Source organism: Nothobranchius furzeri, chromosome 17 (assembly GCF_043380555.1).
Source record: "Nothobranchius furzeri strain GRZ-AD chromosome 17, NfurGRZ-RIMD1, whole genome shotgun sequence".
NCBI lineage: Eukaryota > Metazoa > Chordata > Actinopteri > Cyprinodontiformes > Nothobranchiidae > Nothobranchius > Nothobranchius furzeri.
This window is the reverse complement of record NC_091757.1, coordinates 24,694,112-24,714,158: the sequence shown is the minus strand read 5'-3', so window position 1 is coordinate 24,714,158 and position 20,047 is coordinate 24,694,112. Positions and strand designations below refer to the sequence as shown.

Sequence of the window (20,047 nt, the reverse complement as noted above, 5' to 3'; positions counted from 1 at the left end):
ATTCATGTTAGGTGTTCAGTGTTAAACACCTTTAGTTTCACCATCAAGATCAAATATAAATTAATTAGTGTTATCAGTGATAACACTAATTAATTAATATATATATTAATCAGAATTATTATCGCGGGCGGCCGCCAATTAATTGGCGGACCTTGCAGTAAAAACAGGTTCACTGTGTGGATATTTCAGCTCCTTCCCAGTCATGGACCAGGACAAACTTGGTATCGATGGATTCGTGGTAATCTCAGGAATGAGAAGCTGCCACTGTTTTTCATATAGCATGATGACACTGGTGTTAGAGGATTGTTATTGACTTGGTTAGATATTTTAAGCCTATTTTAAATTTCTTTATATTTGATCTTGAAAACGGACAATCTTATAATTTGGTTGATAATGCAGGGATTATAAAATTTAGAGTACATTACATTCACAGAGAGAACCTGGTTTATTTCATGTCATATGTATTTAATATATCAATATATATCAGTAGTAGCAAAGCTTAACATCATGAACCATGACAGACATGACTGAAGAGCAGATGAAGATATCATGCCAGGCACTGATGAGAAAATATTACAAGGATCTCACAGCTGAATTTAAGAATGAGATGCTACACCTGAGAACAATATATGGTGCCACATTTCCACACATTCGGTCTCCTCTTGAGCTGCTTAATTCCATCTACAGGATGCAATTACAGAGCATTTTTGGAGAAGTTTGTATTGGACTGAGGATATTTTGCACACTACCTGTGACTGTTGCTGGGGGTGAACGGGCTTTTAGCAAACTGAAACTGGTGAAAAATTATTTGAGATCAACAATGTCCCAGGATAGACTGAACAGCCTAGCTCTTCTTTCTATTGAAAGCCAATTAGCCAAAGGATTGGACTTTAAAGATCTCATAAGTGATTTTGCTAACATGAAGACCCGTCAGTGGGCATTTACTGGAAAATAAATTCCAGGAGTTTTGTTTGAACACATTGTTGGCAAATAAAAATAATTATATGTGAAGTCTGGGCATTTCACTTTTATTATGCTGGCATTTGTAATTGCTCAAAATAGAGGTTAAACTAAGATCATATTTATTATCTTGTCTTATAGCATGACAAAAAATGTGTAAGAGAGATATTAAGTAATTGAGCATGGGGGCCCACCTAGAAGACTTGTACCTAGGGCCCAGAATTTGGTGCTACGCCCCTGGTGGTGGCCACCTCCCATTTCTGCACAAAAACTTGTTATAGGCATCTATGGAAACCCATTGTCTATATATTAATGTCGATGGTTCTGACCCATAAACAGCTGAACTTTTCTGGTGTTCGAAGTAGCTTTAATGTGTCCCAGAATAAAGCCACTGATCAGCGCTGTGCTCTGATTGGTTCTGAGTTTATACCAGTCTCAGCCCAATGCTCTTACAGAACCTGAAGATGATCAATGATGATTGATGCTTTTAACTCATGAGCAGGTTTGAGCCAATTCTGTTACCATGATGATGCAGCCATCATCCTGAGCGATGCTGGAGCTCCAGCCTCAGCTCACTATAATGATTTAAGCTGGAGAGCGTCAGAATGAAACAGTGAAAACAGGAAACACCAAAGAGCTTGTGCATGGTTTTATTATCCAATACTAAAACTTCACTACATACACCAGGTGTTCTCACCAACCACCGAATAAAACGGGTCAGAAACTACTTCTACACACAAACTAAATCAGCAAACTACAAAAATCACAAAAGAAAAGAACACCCAAGGGTTTTTACAAAACTAACAAACACATCCAAGTAGCTCTTCACTCAGAGGGATGTTTATATTCTTTTAACTGCGTCATCGATTTCAGCAATCTGGTCCTTCAGCTGGTTCCATTGTTCTGGGTTCAAGGAGATTCCTGAGGGGAGAAAACAGCTGGTTAGCAGCATCTTCTTCCCAAACAGTTCAGAGATTTTAGGAGCTCACCTTTCTTGCCCGGCTTCATCTCTCCATCCGGGTTCATCCAGTACTCTCTGATGTCAATCAGGACTTTACCCTTGAAGTCTCTAACGCTGACGTACCTCATCTTACCGATCTGCAGGAAGCAAAGTCACTGTTAACACCTCACCTGTTAAACTGTTGCTCCTAAACAGGAGCTTCTGCTGATGAACATCAAACACCAGCTGAGCAGCTTGTTAAGGTGCATTTTCACTGGACAGCCCACCCCAGCCAGTTGGTGTTTACTCAATCTTTTTAGGAATGCAGACCTGGGTGTGGACATATTGACTAAAAAGGTACAGAGACACCCGTGGTGTCCTCCATTAGCACCATAAGAATGGCGTAACTTCAGCCAGCCAATCAGTCTATAGGTGTGTGGGTGTGTGATCAGCTCAATACAACGCAAACAGCAGGAAAGTAGGGATCGAAAAAAAAAAATGGTTAGCTCTACTTGAACAATGCCGATGATAAATGATCCACACTTGTATAGAGCCTTTCAGAGCCATAGGACTGACACTACAGTGTAAATACATTCACACTCTGGTGGTGATGAGCTATGATGTCGCCACAGCTGACCGGAGGCACAGTGACTGAGGCGAGAGTCAAGCACAGGCGTCACTGGTCTCTCCGACCACCACCAGCTGGTTGTGTGGAGAGTTCCAATTCAGTTGTTTAGAAAGAGAAAACGAGCTGTCTGGTTGGGGTCTGGTGTAGTGGGATGCATTGATCAGCGTTGAACGGGGGAGCCTGCTCATCATCACCCCAGCAGAAAGGGGCGAACTCTGGGAACTGGTGATGGTTGTACCCCTTGTGCAGAAGTACTGGGACCAGAGTGAATAGGGTGTGCATGGGGAGTGTGAGTGGTTGTCCAGCATTCATTTTTTTAAGTCTTAGGTTGTTTGTGTGAGCATGAGGGAGGGAATGTGTGAGGTGGGGTCTTGGACTCCTCCCCTCTCCAGGGACTTCTTGTGCTGCTACACATCTTCGCCTACCCTCCCCCTGCCACATTTGGTGTTGAGTGTGGTGCCTTGGTCTGCCTGAGTGTTTGCGGCTCCCGGGTCAGGGGATGTAAGATTTTTGGCGTCTGCCTGATTGATCCCGGTGGCTGCCTGTTGGGATCTGAGTCCCTGGGCTCTGTTGGGTCCCCGGCAGGCGTGGTCGCCCCTGGGTCCTGGGGTCATTGGACTCATTTTACCCATTCACCAGGGATCTCTGGCAAATAGCAGTAGACAACTTGAGGTCACTTGGTCTCCAGTACTGGCAGATATCGCATAAAGGCTGGGCCTTGGGAGCATGGCAAAATTTGCCATCACACCACGGAAATACGTCTGCCTCTCATTTCTTCAGTTATCGTGACATCAACACGAAATTTTTGGTAAGTAATCCTAGTCTAACCCCGATTAGAAATTGGGAACTTAAGTTTGTGGGTGTGGCCTATTTTCTGAAATAGCGCCCCCTAGGACCATTAAAACTGTCAGCCCCAAGCCATACTTTGAGGATCACAAAATTTGGTACACTAATGTAGTGTCTCAGGACCTACAAAAAAAAGTCTAGGAGCCAAGCGCAAGGTCGCACAGGAGGTCGGCCATTTTGGTCCAAGTACTCGATTTAGTGGTTTTTGCACACATTGTTTGGAGAATGATGCCCCGTTGCCCTTTTCACCGATTGCCTTCAAACTTCTGCTATATACTCTTAAGACATAGGGTGAAAAATTCATTCGTCGGATTTTAAATAAGTATAAAGGTGTGGGCGTGGCCAAGCCTCAAACTTTGACTGGTCGCCAGGCCACTCATTTTTCACAGCTCCCTATTGGACTCCTTTAACCCAATCACCAGAAATCTCTGGCAAATAGCAGCAGATGAGTTGAGGTCACTTGGTCTCCAGTACTGGCAGATTTCGTATAAAGGCGGGGCTTTGGGAGCATGGCAAAATTCGCCATCACGCCATGTAAATACGTTTGCCTCTCATTTCTTCATTAATCGTGATATTGCCATAAAATTTCTGATGAGTGATCCTAGTCTGACCCCCAAAAGAAATGGAAAGCTGAAGTTTGTGGGCGTGGCCTATTTTCTGAAATAGCGCCCCCTAGGACAATTAAAACTGTCAGCCCCAAGCCATGCTTTGACTGAGGATTATGAAAATTTGCACACTTATGTAGTGTGCCTGGGCCTACAAAGAAGTCTCATGGAGCCATGCTCCATATCACACAGGAAGTCGGCCATTTAGCTCCAATTACGTTTCAGATTCTCTTTCGAAGTTGGAATATTTTGCTATTGTAAAACATTTTTAGTGGGGATGATCGGCAGGCTAGGAGGAAAGGCTGAGTCAGATTGAGGTGACAGCTCACAGTGATCACATTTAAATGCACGTCGGGGTGTCTAGCGCGCATGGGCGCTCGTGCACCACCGGTTGCAGGGCGATGGGTCTGGAGAGCGTCGGGGATGGAGCGGAGGGGGTGTGGACGGAGGGCGAGCAGCTTCACTGTGAGGGCCGAACGACACTGATTGGAGCTTTAATTATTTATTTATTTTTTTCTTCCGTGTCTTTGAATGGCCTGTTGAGGGTCAAAGCATATCCAAATTCTGGCCCACTATAGAAAGTGCGTGAAATTTATGTATTTTATTGGCGATGTGAAGGTTGCTAAAAAAGTGTTTCGACAGCGCCCCCTGGAAAATAAAAAATTCCCCTCCACTTTGACCTTATTTTATAGTAGAGTGATGAAATTTGGTACACTTGCAGAACTCAACAATACGCACAGAAAAGTCTCTTGCACCCATTGTCAATATCACACAGGAAGTCGGCCATTTTGGACTAAAGTAGCGATTTTGACCCCGTTTTGGTCATCTCTAGGGTCTATATTTGGTTGAATAGTTTGGTCATTTTTCGCACGATCATCTCAAAAATAGTGTGCGATCGAACAGAAGCGATGGACGTTTCAAATGACAAAATAAGATAGACTTTTCGTAAGTACTGGCCTCAAAGTTCGAGCACTCGCCAAAAAATTTGAAATTGCTATAATTTCATAAGTGAAAGAATTACAGTTAAAAAAAATTCTAAGGACATTCGTCATCGCCCCCCGAAGACAATTGAATGGTCGATTGATGATGTCACACAAGCCCGCTCCCTCAGGACTTAAGTTTTACTGGGAAAATTTCCAAAATTCGTGCATTCGAATAATCACCACAAACTTGTAGCAGGTAACTGAAGACAAGTTGGGGTTGCTTGGCCTCACTTTACGGGAGCTTTCGAAAGACAGCGCGGCTGTGATGGTGCGGCAAAGTCAGGCGTAACTCCTTGGCCATACAGTGGGGCAAAAAAGTATTTAGTCAGCCACCGATTGAGCAAGTTCTCCCACTTAAAATGATGACAGAGGTCAGTAATTTACATCATAGGTACACTTCAACTGTGAGAGACAGAATGTGAAAAAAAATCCATGAATTCACATGGCAGGATTTTTAAAGAATTCATTTGTAAATCAGGGTGGAAAATAAGTATTTGGTCACTTCAAACAAGGAAAATCTCTGGCTCTCACAGACCTGTAACGTCTTCTTTAAGAAGCCTTTCTGTCCTCCACTCGTTACCTGTATTAATGGCACCTGTTTGAACTCATTATCTGTATAAAAGACACCTGTCCACAGCCTCAAACAGTCAGACTCCAAACTCCACTATGGCCAAGACCAAAGAGCTTTCGAAGGACACCAGGAAAAGAATTGTAGACCTGCACCAGACTGGGAAGAGTGAATCTACATTAGGCAAGCAGCTTGGTGTGAAAAAAAATCAACCATGGGAGCAATTATCAGAAAATGGAAGACATACAAGACCACTGATAATCTCCCTCGATCTGGGGCTCCACGCAAGATCACATCCCGTGGGGTCAAAATGATCATGAGAACGGTGAGCAAGAATCCCACAACCACACGGGGGGACCTGGTGAATGACCTGCAGAGAGCTGGGACCACAGTAACAAAGGTCACCATCAGTAACACACTACAACGGCAGGGAATCAAATCCTGCAGTGCCAGACGTGTTCCACTGCTGAAGCCAGTGCATGTCCAGGCCCGTCTGAAGCTTGCCAGAGAGCACATGGATGATACAGCAGAGGATTGGGAGAATGTCATGTGGTCAGATGAAACCAAAGTAGAACTTTTTGGTATAAACTCAACTCATCGTGTTTGGAGGAAGAAGAATACTGAGTTGCATCCCAAGAACACCATACCTACTGTGAAGCATGGGGGTGGGAACATCATGCTTTGGGGCTGTTTTTCTGCTAAGGGGACAGGACGACTGATCCGTGTTAAGGACAGAATGAATGGGGCCATGTATCGTGAGATTCTGAGCCAAAACATCCTTCCATCAGTGAAAGCTTTGAAGATGAAATGTGGCTGGGTCTTCCAACACGACAATGATCCCAAACACACTGCCCGGACAACAAAGGAGTGGCTCCGTAAGAAGCATTTGAAAGTCCTGCAGTGGCCTAGCCAGTCTCCAGACCTCAACCCCATAGAAAATCTGTGGAGGGAGTTGAAAGTCCGTGTTGCTCGGCGACAGCCCCAAAACATCACTGCTCTCGAGAAGATCTGCATGGAGGAATGGGCCAAAATACCAGCTACTGTGTGTGCAAACCTGGTAAAGACCTATAGTAATTGTTTGACCTCTGTTATTGCCAACAAAGGTTATGTTACAAAGTATTGAGTTGAATTTTTGTCATTGACCAAATACTTATTTTCCACCCTGATTTACAAATAAATTCTTTAAAAATCCTGCCATGTGAATTCATGGATTTTTTTTTCACATTCTGTCTCTCACAGTTGAAGTGTACCTATGATGTAAATTACTGACCTCTGTCATCATTTTAAGTGGGAGAACTTGCACAATCGGTGGCTGACTAAATACTTTTTTGCCCCACTGTACGTTTGCCTCCCATTTCGTCATTTCTAAAGATATCGCCACTAAACTTCTGGTGGGGGATTCTAGTCTGGCCCCCTAAAAAATTCTTGTGAAAATGCGGTGGGCGTGGCCTATTTTCTGAAATAGCACCCCCTAGGACCATTAAAACTGTCAGCCCCAAGCCATACTTTGACTGAGGATTACGAAATTTGGTACACTAATGTAGTGTCTTAGGACCTACAAAAGCGTCTCTTGGAGCCAAGCGCAAAAACGAACAGGAGGTCGGCCATTTTGGTCCAAGTACTCGATTGAGTGGTTTTCACACACGTTGTTTGGAGAATGATGCCCCGTCGCCCTTTTCACTGATTGCCTTCAAACTTCTGCTACATACTCTTCAGACATAGGGGAAAAAACCATCAGATTTTAAATAAGTATAAAGTTGTGGGCGTGGCTAAGCCTCAAACTTTGACCTGTCACCACGCCACTCTTTTTTTCACAGCTCCCTATTAGATTCCTTTTACCCAATCACCAGCACTCTCTGGCAAATAGCAGCAGACAAGTTGAGGTCACTTGGTCTCCAGTACTGGCAGGTTTCAAAAAAGGGAAGGGCCCTGGGAGCATGGCGAAATTTCCCATCACGCCATGGAAATAAGTTTGCTTCTCATTTCCTCATTTCCCACGAGATCACCAAAAGATTTCTGGTGAGAGATCTTAGTCTGACCCCCAATATAAATCAATGTCATAAGCTGGTGGGCGTGGCCTTTTTTTCTAAAATGGCACCCCCTACGACCATTAAATATCGTAGCCCCAAGTCATGCTTTGAGGATTGTGAAATTTTGCACACTTATGTAGTGTGCTTGGGCCTACAAAGAAGTCTCATGGAGCCATGGTCCATATCCCACACTAAGTCAGCCATTTTGTTCAAATGACGTTACAGATTCTCTTTCCAAGCTGGAATATTTTGCTATTGTAAAACATTTTTAGTTGGGACGGTTGGCAGGCTAGGAGGAAAGGCTGAGTCAGATTGAGGTGACAGCTCACAGTGATCGCAGTTAAATGCACATTGGGGTGTCTGGTGCGCATGGGCGCTCGTGCGCCACCGGTTGCAGGGCGATGGGTTTGGAGAGTGGAGGGGATGCGAACGGAGGGCGAGCAGCTTCGTTGCGAGGGCCAAATGACGCTGCTTGCAGCTTTAATTTTCCTTGTTTTGATGCTTATCATTTTTGTTTTGCTTTTGTTTTGATGTAATTGATTTGTAACCTGTTAGCCCTTATGACTACTGAGATGGTTACCTTTCCTGTTTTACTCCTCTTCTATTATTTGATTTTTGTTATTGATGTAGCTTTCATAGTTAGTGGCGACAAGTTATGGAAGTGGATGAAAATCCTTATTATTTTACTTCTTTTTATTTTTCCTTATTTGGTTTTGTTTTGTTGCATCCTTTTGTTTGGTTATCCTATTAGGATAAACAAGAGGGTATGTTATGGAAAAATGTATGTTTATTAATTCTTGATCATGGACTCAACCAACTGGATGTAATATGTACTGCTCTATGCCTCTCTGCATCCTCACACACACACACACACACACACACACACACACACACACACACACACACACACACACACACACACACACACACACACACACACTCTCTTGTATTCATACACAAACTGACTCCCTCTCTCACACAATGACCTCACTCCTCCTTTCTTTTCTTCCTTTCTATAAATAAAGTCTGTGAACAGATGTTCGGGGCATTTTGCTTCGGCATCTTGCCACAGTTATAACTGTTTGACCTGTCTGCTCATTGTCTCCTCTCTTCGCTATAGGTAATGGGTTATTGATGAACATATTGATAAAATCTATGACAGTGTGTCAATATTTCTGCTGTTTAAAGGCCACAAATGATGATAAGAGGGAAGGAGAGGCAGCTGGTGGAGCTCTGCGTCCCCCACAAAAAGAATAACAGGCTCCTGAACCTGGGCTGGAAGTGACAGAGCCAGCATCCAAGAAGACTGCTCCTGAGGATCTGCTGGGGGATTCTTTCTCTCCTGAACCAGACCAGAACAATGGACCAGAGCAGATCAAGAAGGAGCTTACACATTACAGAGGAGAGGCATCTATTCCACCAAGTAGCTGCCCTCTGAAGTGGTGGAAAGACAACTGCATTCAACATCCTTTGCTGTCTTCACTTGCCAAAGCATATCTTTCCATCCCAGCTACTTCCGTCCAAAGTGAGCGTGTTGTTTCAACTGCAGGGGACATAGTTAGTGCCCAAAGGTCTCAAGTTACTGCCAGAAAATGTTCACATGCTTATTTTCTTGAAAAAGAATATGACCATTAAATAAGCTGAGGAATCCAGCTGTTACCTGTGACTAAACCTCTGAGGAAATATGTTGACACATTAAGTGTCCAGCTTTAACACTTAGTGTGTGAAATATTTTGTTTTCACTTGTTTGAAGGTACAGCATAGAATAATAGAATAAGCAAAAAAATTTAAAAATAAAGAAAAAAGATAAAGATAATATTTTACTTAAAGTTTTATTTATGTTCAGTTTTTGGAAAGTTTGGTTTGATTCTCATTGTTCGAGAAGCTAGAAATAGGGCTGCAACAACGAATCGATAAATTCGATGAAAATCGATTACTAAAAGCGTTGGCAACGAATTGCGTCATCGATTTGTTGTGTTGCGCAACTCTTCCAAAAGCCCCCTCCCCTCCCGCCCGCCGTTGCGCGCAGACCGGTGGAGAGCCGGCAGGTGTTTGTAAGAGGAACATGGCAGAAGCAGCGAGACCCCAAAAAAGTAAAAACTTCTAAAGTTTGGGAGCATTTTCAGTTAAATCAGGTGAAGACATCCAACGTTTGTAGGTCAGACTCAGCATGGCACGGGGATACTACCGTGATGATGCAGCGTCTTAAACGCAAGCATGTCAGAATCATCAGCGAGGAGGGAGAGAGCTCGGTGTCTGGGTAAGTTAAAAACTTTTCAAAAGTGATTCACCCAAGCCCCGGATTATTACACAGGCTAGACATGCCCTAAGCTCGTGAAAAAAGTCTATAAAATTGTAAGCGCGACGCTATTAGATAGGCGGGGGGGGGGCCTCGCACAGCTGCGAACCGGTTCCGCCGTCACATTCCCGCAGAAACTGGTTGATCACACCGGGGCCAGACTAGCATGTGGCTTCACAACCACAATGTCCTCAGAAGCGAAAACGCTTTTAAAAGGGAGGGAGGAGTCCTAACTGTTGCTGCAGGCGTGTTGTGTGAGAGTGCAGTTATATACTGGTTAATATATTTTTGGGTTCAGTTGCTTTCATGTGGCCTAATGCGAGTCTATTTGGGATCATTGGAATGATCAGCAGCATTTCTTGATGTGACTTTATGGCAGTTGCCCAGGGCATCATCACAAGGAGGATGGCATTCATTTACTTTTGTTTTATTTGGTATTTTTCAGTCATTTTTGGAAATAGTGATTAATTTTGATTAATTCACAGCCTATGTTTAATTACATTTAAAAATTAGTTGTTTGACATCCCCAATTATAATAAATGTCTACAGATGAGATCAAACAAAACAGATGAGAATTGCCCTTAAAGAGCAAGTCACCCCCAAATAAACTTTTTTTTGCTGATAAACTAAATAAACGAGTGTCTAATCGTGCTGCAGACACGTGTCGTCAATAATTTGGCACTTCAGTGCATCTTAGTTAAAATTTAAATATTCTGCCTAAAACTGGCAGTGTTGTGCCATTGTCAGGTAAAAACTCTGCACTGTATTTTAATTTAAATCTGCCACCGCTATTGGCTAAGAAGTATGCTATGATGTAAACTGGTACATTATGATGTCACAATGCTGTCGTGAGCCTGAGTGTGTGTGTATTTGTTAGCGGCTCCGCCCTCTCGGTCTGCCAGGCAACAGCATGTGTTGCATTTTTCAAACATGAAGTGGGAGTGGAATTAGACTCTGGTAGGGGTTGACTTGCTCTTTAAGCTGTTTAACTTGGACTAAGCATTTTAGGTCACAGATAGGTGTAGCTTAGGGTCTCTGTCTATACACCTGATAAGACAATTTAGGTGATGGCATGTTGTTTTTCTGCTATTGAACTGTTTTCTAATAATGTTGTGTTTAATAAAGTGAGGGAAGGAGAAAAATAACGTTTCCCTAGCAGTTTTTAAAAATGTCCCTATGTAATCCGATTAATTGATTAATCGTGTCGAGACCCCATCCGATTAATCGATTATCCAAATAATCGTTTGTTGCAGCCCTAGCTAGAAACCTATGCACATCTGAAAAATTGATCAGTCAAGTTTGTGGAAAAGTTTCTAAGTTCACAATAAATTATTTCCTGCATAAGTTAGATCTTTAAAATTTTCTTTTAAACTGTTGTTAAAATCTTGTATCGTCTCGTGAGAATTATGTATCATTACACCCCTAGTACTGTACTGTACAGGCCCACTGACTAGCGGACTCTGATCATTGGCAGCTCCATAGTCAGAAACGTGGCATTAGAGACTCCAGCAACCATAGTTAAATGTTTACCTGGGGCCAGAGCGGGCGACATTAAATCTTATCTGAAACTGCTGGCTAAGGATAAGCGTAAATACAGTAAGATTATTATTCACGCTGGCGGTAACGACACCCGGTTACGCCAATCGGAAGTCACTAAAATTAATGTTGCTTCGGTGTGTAAGTTTGCCAAAACAATGTCGGACTCCGTAATTTTCTCTGCCCCCCTGCCTGATCGGACCAGTGACGACATGTTTAGCCGCATGCTGTCCTTCAACCGCTGGCTGTCTAGGTGGTGTCCTGAAAACAACGTGGGCTACATTGATAATTGGAAAACTTTTTGAGGAAAACCTGGTCTGATGCGGAGAGACGGCATCCATCCCTCTTTGGATGGAGCAGCTCTTCTTTCTAGGAACATGGCCAGTTTTATTAGTCCTCCATGACAACCCAGGGTCCAGACCAGGAAGCAGAGTCGTAGTTTAACCCACCCCTCTGCAGCTTCTGTACTGTTACCCACCCACTACCCCATAGAGACAGTGTCCTGCCCACGGCCAAAACCACACAGATTAAATATCAGGCTTAATAAAGCAAATCATGGAAATCTCATAAATATTAGAACAAATTCAACTGAGCAAAAAACTAGAAAAATTAATTGTGTTTTATTGAACATTAGGTCTGTTTTTTCAAAGACTGTTAGTTAATGACTTGATTTGTGATAATCAGATTTCTTTGCTCTCTCTCTCACAGAATCCTGGCTGCAGCAAGAGGACTATGTTAGTTTAAACGAGTAGACTCCTAGTAATTATTTAAATCATATTGCTTCAAGTACAGGGCGAGGAGGAGTTTCAACCATTTTTCATTCAAACTTAATAATCAATCACTTACCAATTAATAGCTACAGTTCTTTTGAAAATATTATTCTTAGTTTTCCTAATCCAGATTGCAAAACTCTAAAACCACTCTTGCAGGGTTTCCCTTACATAGGCGTAGCCGTGGCGGCCCGCCACGGCTGAAATCCCACCGCCACGCCTACAACATCCCAAGTGATGTTTTTTTTTTTTGCGCCGTTTCCCAAAGAAGCAGCGGGAACTACTGTGTTGTTGCTTGTGATCACAGCCGGCAGGTAGCAAGGAGGAGGAGGCAGGGCAGGGTGGTTACAGCTATGAGCGTATGGATAAAGCATTTTTGACGAATACGAGCAAGAAACGAGTGTATAACTCGAAAATATCTGTAATCGTGCTGAATGAAATCCTCATTGGGTAACTGACTGTCTTCACACTCTGTGATTGGCCAGTCAGATAGAGCGCCCGCCCCTCCCTACACACAAAACTGCAGCCGGGAGCTCAGTCAGCTCGGCCCAGGCATCAACGCACACACACAGACAGTAAGCCGGGCGTGCACTGTGCGACTTTTTCACTTTTTTGAGCAGATTTTCCACTCGTGCGAGAATCCACAAGATCGGGGCGAGTTTTGCGCTGAGCGTCGTGTAGTGTACGGGGGGTTACGAGAGGCGATTAACACCACGTGACCAGCTACCGATCAGCAATCGTGAGCTCGCACGGACTTCTGGAGTGTTTAATATTTATCTCGTTCCTCATGAGGGTTGAAGCGGCGCAGCGAGCAGCTGCGACCCAAAAAGTACCAGAACCGCTCACGGCGCATTCGCAATCCTGCATCAACTCCGCTCACCCGCTATTTCCCCAATAACACACATTCGTTTTTATTTCTACACATTTTTTTACTCACAAAGATCGTCAAGAAAGTGTGTTTGTCGTGTTCATGTCAAATTAAACTGATCACAAAACACAGATTTACTTTCTTTATGTCGTTTCCTCATCCAACCCCCATAAATCCCTGTGTGTCCTCCTGCAGCACTCCCGAAGGACAACAGGCAAAACAAGACAAAAGTCTGATGTGTTGTGTAAAAACTGCTATTTTTAGCATATTTTTAGGTCCGACGTGTTGCTACCAGACGTACAGTGAGCACATGACTCGTGAGATCTACCCTGCGCTGAAGTCGTACAGTTTGAGCTGAAGCTGTGTTACGAGTGAAAAAGTCGCACAGTGTCCGCCCAGCTTATTATAATGTTCACTGTAATGCATCTAGATGTTCTTAACAAATAAATCAAATCAAAAATATTGGTCAATAATGCCAAATATGTAAATTTGTGTTTCAGTCATTTTTATACTGGCTTAAAAATACTTCATTAAGTCTGCTAAGCAGGGGTGTAGAAGGTTTTTAATAAGGCCAGCCCGGTAATGATCTTGGACCAAAATAAAGGGGGCAGAAAGTCAAATAAAGGGGGCAAAAGAAGATGTTTTTCCAGACGCCAAGAAAAATTAAATGCCAAATCCACCCTGCAAAGTGTGTCACTGAGAGTTTAAAATAGAAATTATTACTGTGCAAATATTGGTGTACTCACCTTTAATACTAGTTATTACACTGCAGCAGTCGCTGGATTGGTGCAGTTCAAAGTGGAGTGCATCAAATAAAACAATATTAACATAAAGGTGAGACATGTCATAATGTCGTGATGGGTCAAAGGTGTCATCTTCACAAATCAGAAGACCCCTGAAGAAGGCATAACTTCGTAATGGGTCTACATAGGTGGCTGGTTGGTCTTAATCCAGACTTGACGTACAAGTCCCTATCCTTCACTGCTTCTGCGACTCTGCCTATGACCCAGGAACCACGAGGTCCTGAGTCATCCACTATGAGAACCACGTCTCCAGGAACAAAGTTGCGTCTGATCCTTGACCATTTCTGGCACAGTTGAAGTTGTGCGGCATATGCTCCTTAATTCATCTTTTCCAAAAAAGATCAGATACATACTAGGGCTGCAGCTATAGAATATTTTTGGAATCGAGTACTCTATTGAATCTTTTATCGATTATTCGAGTACTCTAACAAATGACCCTTTTGTGTTTGTGAACCATTATATCAAATAGCATGTTATAAAATATGAAATACCTCTTAAAAAGAGCAAGCAATTGCCAGTTATTCTTCAAGTTTTATTCAAAACTAGTTTTCAAAACTTCAGCACTTCAACTTTACTTCACAGTAAACAAATGTCTGTGCAAAAAATAAGCATACAACCTGAGCCGATTTTCTCCTCGTGCGAGAATCTGCTAGCCTGGCAACGAGGAGGATAACTGTTGAAGTAGCGCTGCGAGCAGCTGCGGCCCAAACAGAACCAGCACTGCTCACGGCGCATGCGCAAACATGGCTCGCCACTTATTTCCCTATTAACACAAGTCCGTTTTAACTTCTACACTTTTTTTTCTCACACAACAAGGATCGTCGGGAAAGCATGTTTGACATGGTTATGTCAAATTATACTGATCACAAAACATTTATTTACTTTCTTTCGTTTTCCTCAACCACTCATAAATACCCGTATCCTCCTGCAGCAATCCCGAGGGACAACAGACGTCATCGAAAGGGTGGCTTTCAAGCAGATCACAGAATACGTCTCACAAAACTGTCTGCTTGACCCTTACCAATCTGGGTTCAAAAAGGGCCACTCCACTGAAACTGCTCTGTTAGCAGCGATGGAATCCTTAAAAGAAGCTAGAGCGACTGCCAAATCCTCAGTGCTTATCCTCCTCGACTTATCGGCTGCATTTGACACTGTCAACCATGGCTTCCTTTTGTCCACACTGTCTAACATGGGTATCACAGAGAAAGCACATGCCTGGTTTGAATCGTACCTCCCAGGACGATCATTCAGTGTATCTTGGCTTGAACAATCCTCTACCGTGCACCATCTTGCCACAGGAGTCCCCCAGGGCTCAGTACTAGGACCTCTTCTCTTTGCCATATACACCACCTCACTGGGTGAGATCATTCGATCACATGGCTTCTCCTACCACTGCTATGCAGATGACACCCAGCTCTATCTGTCATTTCCACCGGACAACCACACTGTCTCTGCACAAATATCAAACTGTCTCTCTGACATATCAAAATGGATGAAATCCCACCATCTCCAACTCAACCTCTCTAACGCTGAATTACTTGTCATCCCAGCAAAACCATCCATACAGCACAATATCTCAATTCAAAATGACTTCCTATCTCTGGCTCCTTCAAAGGCAGTTCGAAATCTGGGTGTTGTGATTGATGAACCCCTGACCTTTAAAGATCATGTTGCCTCTGTTGCTCGTTCATGCCGCTTTGCGCTGTACAACATACGAAAGATCAGACCATACCTAACACAACATGCCACCCAGCTCCTGGTGCAATCTACTGTCATCTCCCGCCTCGATTAATGCAATAATTATAACTAGGGATGCACCGATGGATCGGCATTTGATCCCAATCGGCCGATAGCGCCCCTATCCGTTTTGATCGGAGTTTTCAAAATAGATCAAAGCAGACCGATCAGGTAGGGTTGTCACGTTAACCGGTGTAGCGGTAAACCCCGGTAAAAAAGTTGACAATAATAATAACCGTCTTGATTTAAAAAAAAAACTATATTATCTCGGGGGGTTTACCGTGGCTGCGGTGTAGGGGCGGTGACCCTTACCAGCCACCATATCATCTGCTGAAGTTTTTACAACCAAAACTTTCTTGAAGCTAAAGCTGACATAATGGCCAAAGGAGGAGACGGCAGCGCTCAGAAGGACATTTTTTATCCCTCAAAGAAGACAAAGTCGGAAGTACGGGCATCTTTTGGATATTTGAAGAATGCCAAGGGACAGCTGATAGAAGACGGCTATCCTGTTTGCAGCACGTGCAGAAAAAGTGTCTGTGAAAGGCAGCAATGCTTCAAATCTCATGACACATCTGCGTGACCATCACCCACAACTCTACAGTCAACGCAAGCTAACGTTAGCGTTTTAGCTAAAATGCGTGATCCGAGGATTTGGGTTGAGGGAGAATGCAACGAGTCGCTACATAAAGCAGCCGCAGCACCGCTACCTGCATATAAACCGTGTCGCGGACACCGCCATGTTGAAATGTCGCTATGCATTATGGGGCTCCCAGCGGCAGATAAGAGTTGGTCTCTCTCCGAGAATAATTATGAATTTAACAATGATTACTGCCTGATGACATTTTCCCACATCTGCAAAGCTCACTGGAAGGACACAAACCGAGGACAATATTTTCCTGATACAGGGTTTATTACTCAAGTAAGGGTAAAAAAGTATCTGATTAGACGGCTACTTGAGTACTGAGTATCATCTGATCTAATATTTTTAAAATGATGACATCAAACAGACATAAAATAAGAGGTTATGGGCAAATATTGGTATTTTAAGGACTAAAGGGAAAAAATGTAAACAAATAAACAACATAATTACATTTTAGGCAAAATTTAGACACAAACTGAGGACAATATTTCCTGACATACAGGGTTTATTTAACTGTGTGAAAATGTAGCATGTTTAAAAAAAAAATACACCGAAAGGTTAAATTTTCACACCGTGACAACCCTAATACAGATTAGGTTACATTTCCTTTATTCCCAGATTATGTAGTTTGTAGCACTCATTATAATGCTGTAGAAAATTTCTGGCCAATCCACGTGATCAGTATCGGTGATGGGCAGCAAAAAACCTGATCGGTGCATCCCTACTTATAACTGGTCTTCCACGCTGTACTGAGACCTCTTCAAATGGTCCAGAACGCAGCAGCGCATCTGGTCTTCAATCAGCCATAAAAGAGCACATGTCACCCCTCTGTTCATTGAGCTACACTGGCTAGCGCTAGCAGCACGCATCAAATACAAATTGCTAACACTAGCATACAAAGTCAGAGATGGTACGGTGCCCATCTACCTGAATCCTCTTGCAAAGGCTTAGGTCTCGGTCCGGCTGCTCCGGTCATGACAGGATCGTCGGCCAGCAGTGCCTACACCACGCTCAGGACATTCCGGACTCTTCTCATGCATCGTTAAACAAATGTGGAATGACCTTCCAAGCACTAACAGAACTGCGGCTTCTTTTTCAATTTTCAGGAAACTCCTGAAGACCCTGCTCTTCAGAGAGCATCTTCTAAATTAGCACCCTCCCTGCACCCGTCCCCCCCTCTACCGTCCACTCCTTTGTTCCCTCCTCTCCATTATTGATGTCAAGTTGTTATTGTTGTTGTTAGCCTCAAGGGCAACATGCCGATCATCACTTGTAAGTCTTCGTCGTTGTCGTCTTCCGTCTTCCTCCGCTTATCCGGGTCGAAGGGGCAGCATCCCAACTAGGGAGCTCCAGACTGTCCTCTCCCCGGCCTTCTCCACCAGCTCCTTTGGCAGGACCCCAAGGCGTTCCCAGACCAGATTGGAGATGTAACCTCTCCAACGTGTCCTGGGTCGACTCAGGGGCCTCCTGCCGGCAGGACATGCCCGAAACACCTACCCGTGGAGGCGTCCAGGAGGCATCCTGACTAGAGCTGAAACAACTAATCGATTTAATCGATTATAATCGATTATTAAAATAGTTAACAACTTTTTTAGTCATCGATTAGTTGTTTAATAATCATATTTTACCGCATAAAGTCTATTTTTTACCACAATCTGACATCGGTTACAATCTGTTAAATTTGCCGCCAGTGTGTGGCAGTAATGAGCCACTGATCTACCAGTGGAGCCGTAGAAGAAGAAATTAGCCAATAAGTGCCCTCGGTTTTCATGACGTATCACGTTACTGACGCGCATCTTGCTGTGAGAGATGGCGGATCAACAACAAATACGGAAGAAAAATAGAAGCGACAAAACAAGAGAAACCCCGGACAAAAACCTCACGAGTATGGGAGCACTTCACTAGATGCCTTGAAAAGACCGGTGACCTACAAAATATGCAAAAACCATCTAGCATGGCACGGAAGCACGACATCCCTAAGTGAACATTTGAGATGAAAACATGTGGGGGCTGATGCAGCAGAGGAAAGTCCGGTAAGTAACAGAAAATAAACAAGCTAACGCAGATCACATTTGGGACTTAGTGTTAGCTGAGTTCGTTATAGTGGATGTTAAACATGTTTTTTTTTTGCCGCGTCAGTTTACGGTGTTCTACTTCTGATTGACTAGATGCAATCGTGAATCTCCTCCGTGTTGTAAATCATGCGCTTGCCAAATTTAGCACGTCTGTTTATAAGAATGTTCTCGTTAAGAGAAAAACGGCACAAACCCATAACTGTGTTCCTCATTCAAAAAAGGACAACTCCGCGGAGAAAAATATACAGACGAGCTGTGTCCAGGTGAATATAACGCGGCATAGTTGTACGCTTTCAATTTTTAAATACAGGAGAAATTCAGAAAGTCCTTTTTTTAAATATTAAAAGGCTGTTTTACTATCTAATGCTGTAAAACGCCTCACAACACATTTTTGTCAAAATAAATGATCACTGTATATTGTTAATTAATTCAAATAATGTAATATTGATTTAGTGTTGTAGTGTGTGTGCTGCTTTATTTTATATGTGTACTTAATTCAGTTTATTTGTGTTTCTTATGCAGAAAAAAACAAGCAACGATGGACAACTACATGGGGAACAAGACACTCACCCCCCAGCAATGCATACCACTTACAAACTCTATTCCAGATTCTACATTATTTTTTATGGAATTTACCTCTTATATTTTGATGCCCAAAAATTATTCTGGACTGATATTTTGCACTTTTTAGCTCATTTTACACTGCTGACTGTGGTCATGTGCAATAAAATAGATTGCAGTCAACTGCACAATTCTCTTATGTTTTTCTTTTTCTTAACTGAAATGTATTCATCACTTGTATAGGTTAAATAGCTAAACAATAACAAACCGATTAATCGATTAATCGAAAAAATAATCAACAGATTAATCGATTATGAAAATAATCGTTAGTTGCAGCCCTAATCCTGACCCAGGGGTGGACATTAACTTCAAAACCAACCGGCCAGCCGGGCCGGTAACTCTGAACATTTACCGGCCCCGCCAAGAATCTTCCGGCCCCGCTGGTCAGCTGCCAAAACGAGTCAAAATAACAACTGAACCGTTTTAAATGTAATAAACCTTTATTTTGTACACATTCACAAACATAATAACGTATTCAAGTTTGAATTTGTTTGTTCCCTCAACAAAACACGATTTTGTCGTCTCATACTTCCGGCATACAACGCAGTACATCACCAATGCCGCTTTGCTGTACTCGAGCCATCGGCTGTGTTCGAGATGAGCCAGTTCTGCGCAGATTAGACCAGCGGTGATCGGCGAGCAGTGCATGCCGGTTAGATTTGTGTCCGAATTGACGCCGACTTGCTCTGACGTCATGCATACGTAGGCAACGATAACCTCGTGAGATCAAGGCGGCCGCAGATTTTGGAGCAAGGCGCTACAGTTGCTCTCCCTTGGCTGCAAAACCTAGAGGATGACGGGAAACGCCTGGCTCTCACCTGATCGAAGATCTGATTGGTTCATATTTTGATCCAAACATCCGGTGGTAGAACATGAAATGTTAGTTGGTCACATGTATTCTGTAAATCACTTTACGTTGATGATAACAACAATATAGGCCATAAGGAGAAATGTGTTTTGTTTTCTTTTGTCACGTTTCCTATGAGCACACTGAACAGCTGATAACCTTTACTTATTATTACAGTCATGTCTTCATATACGACATATGATATCCACAAGCACGTGAGGATGTGTTGCAGCTGCTAACAGGCACCAGAATTAAAATTGAAAATTGAACAAGTGTGAATGCTAACGCGAT

General features: G+C 43.1%; 1 protein-coding gene across 1 annotated transcript in view; it reads right to left on the bottom strand.

Annotated features, from left to right (window-relative positions):
• Positions 1–1,594: 1,594 nt before the first annotated feature.
• LOC107374552 (SUB1 regulator of transcription) overlaps positions 1,595–20,047 on the bottom strand; it is a 39,734-nt gene continuing 21,281 nt past the window's right edge. The window contains exons 4-5 of the mRNA XM_054737784.2: positions 1,950–2,058; positions 1,595–1,881 (exon numbers count right to left, since the gene is read on the bottom strand). Of these exons, the coding sequence (XP_054593759.1) occupies positions 1,802–1,881; positions 1,950–2,058 (189 nt within the window). The 3' untranslated portion in view covers positions 1,595–1,801. The remainder of the gene's footprint in view (positions 1,882–1,949; positions 2,059–20,047) is intronic.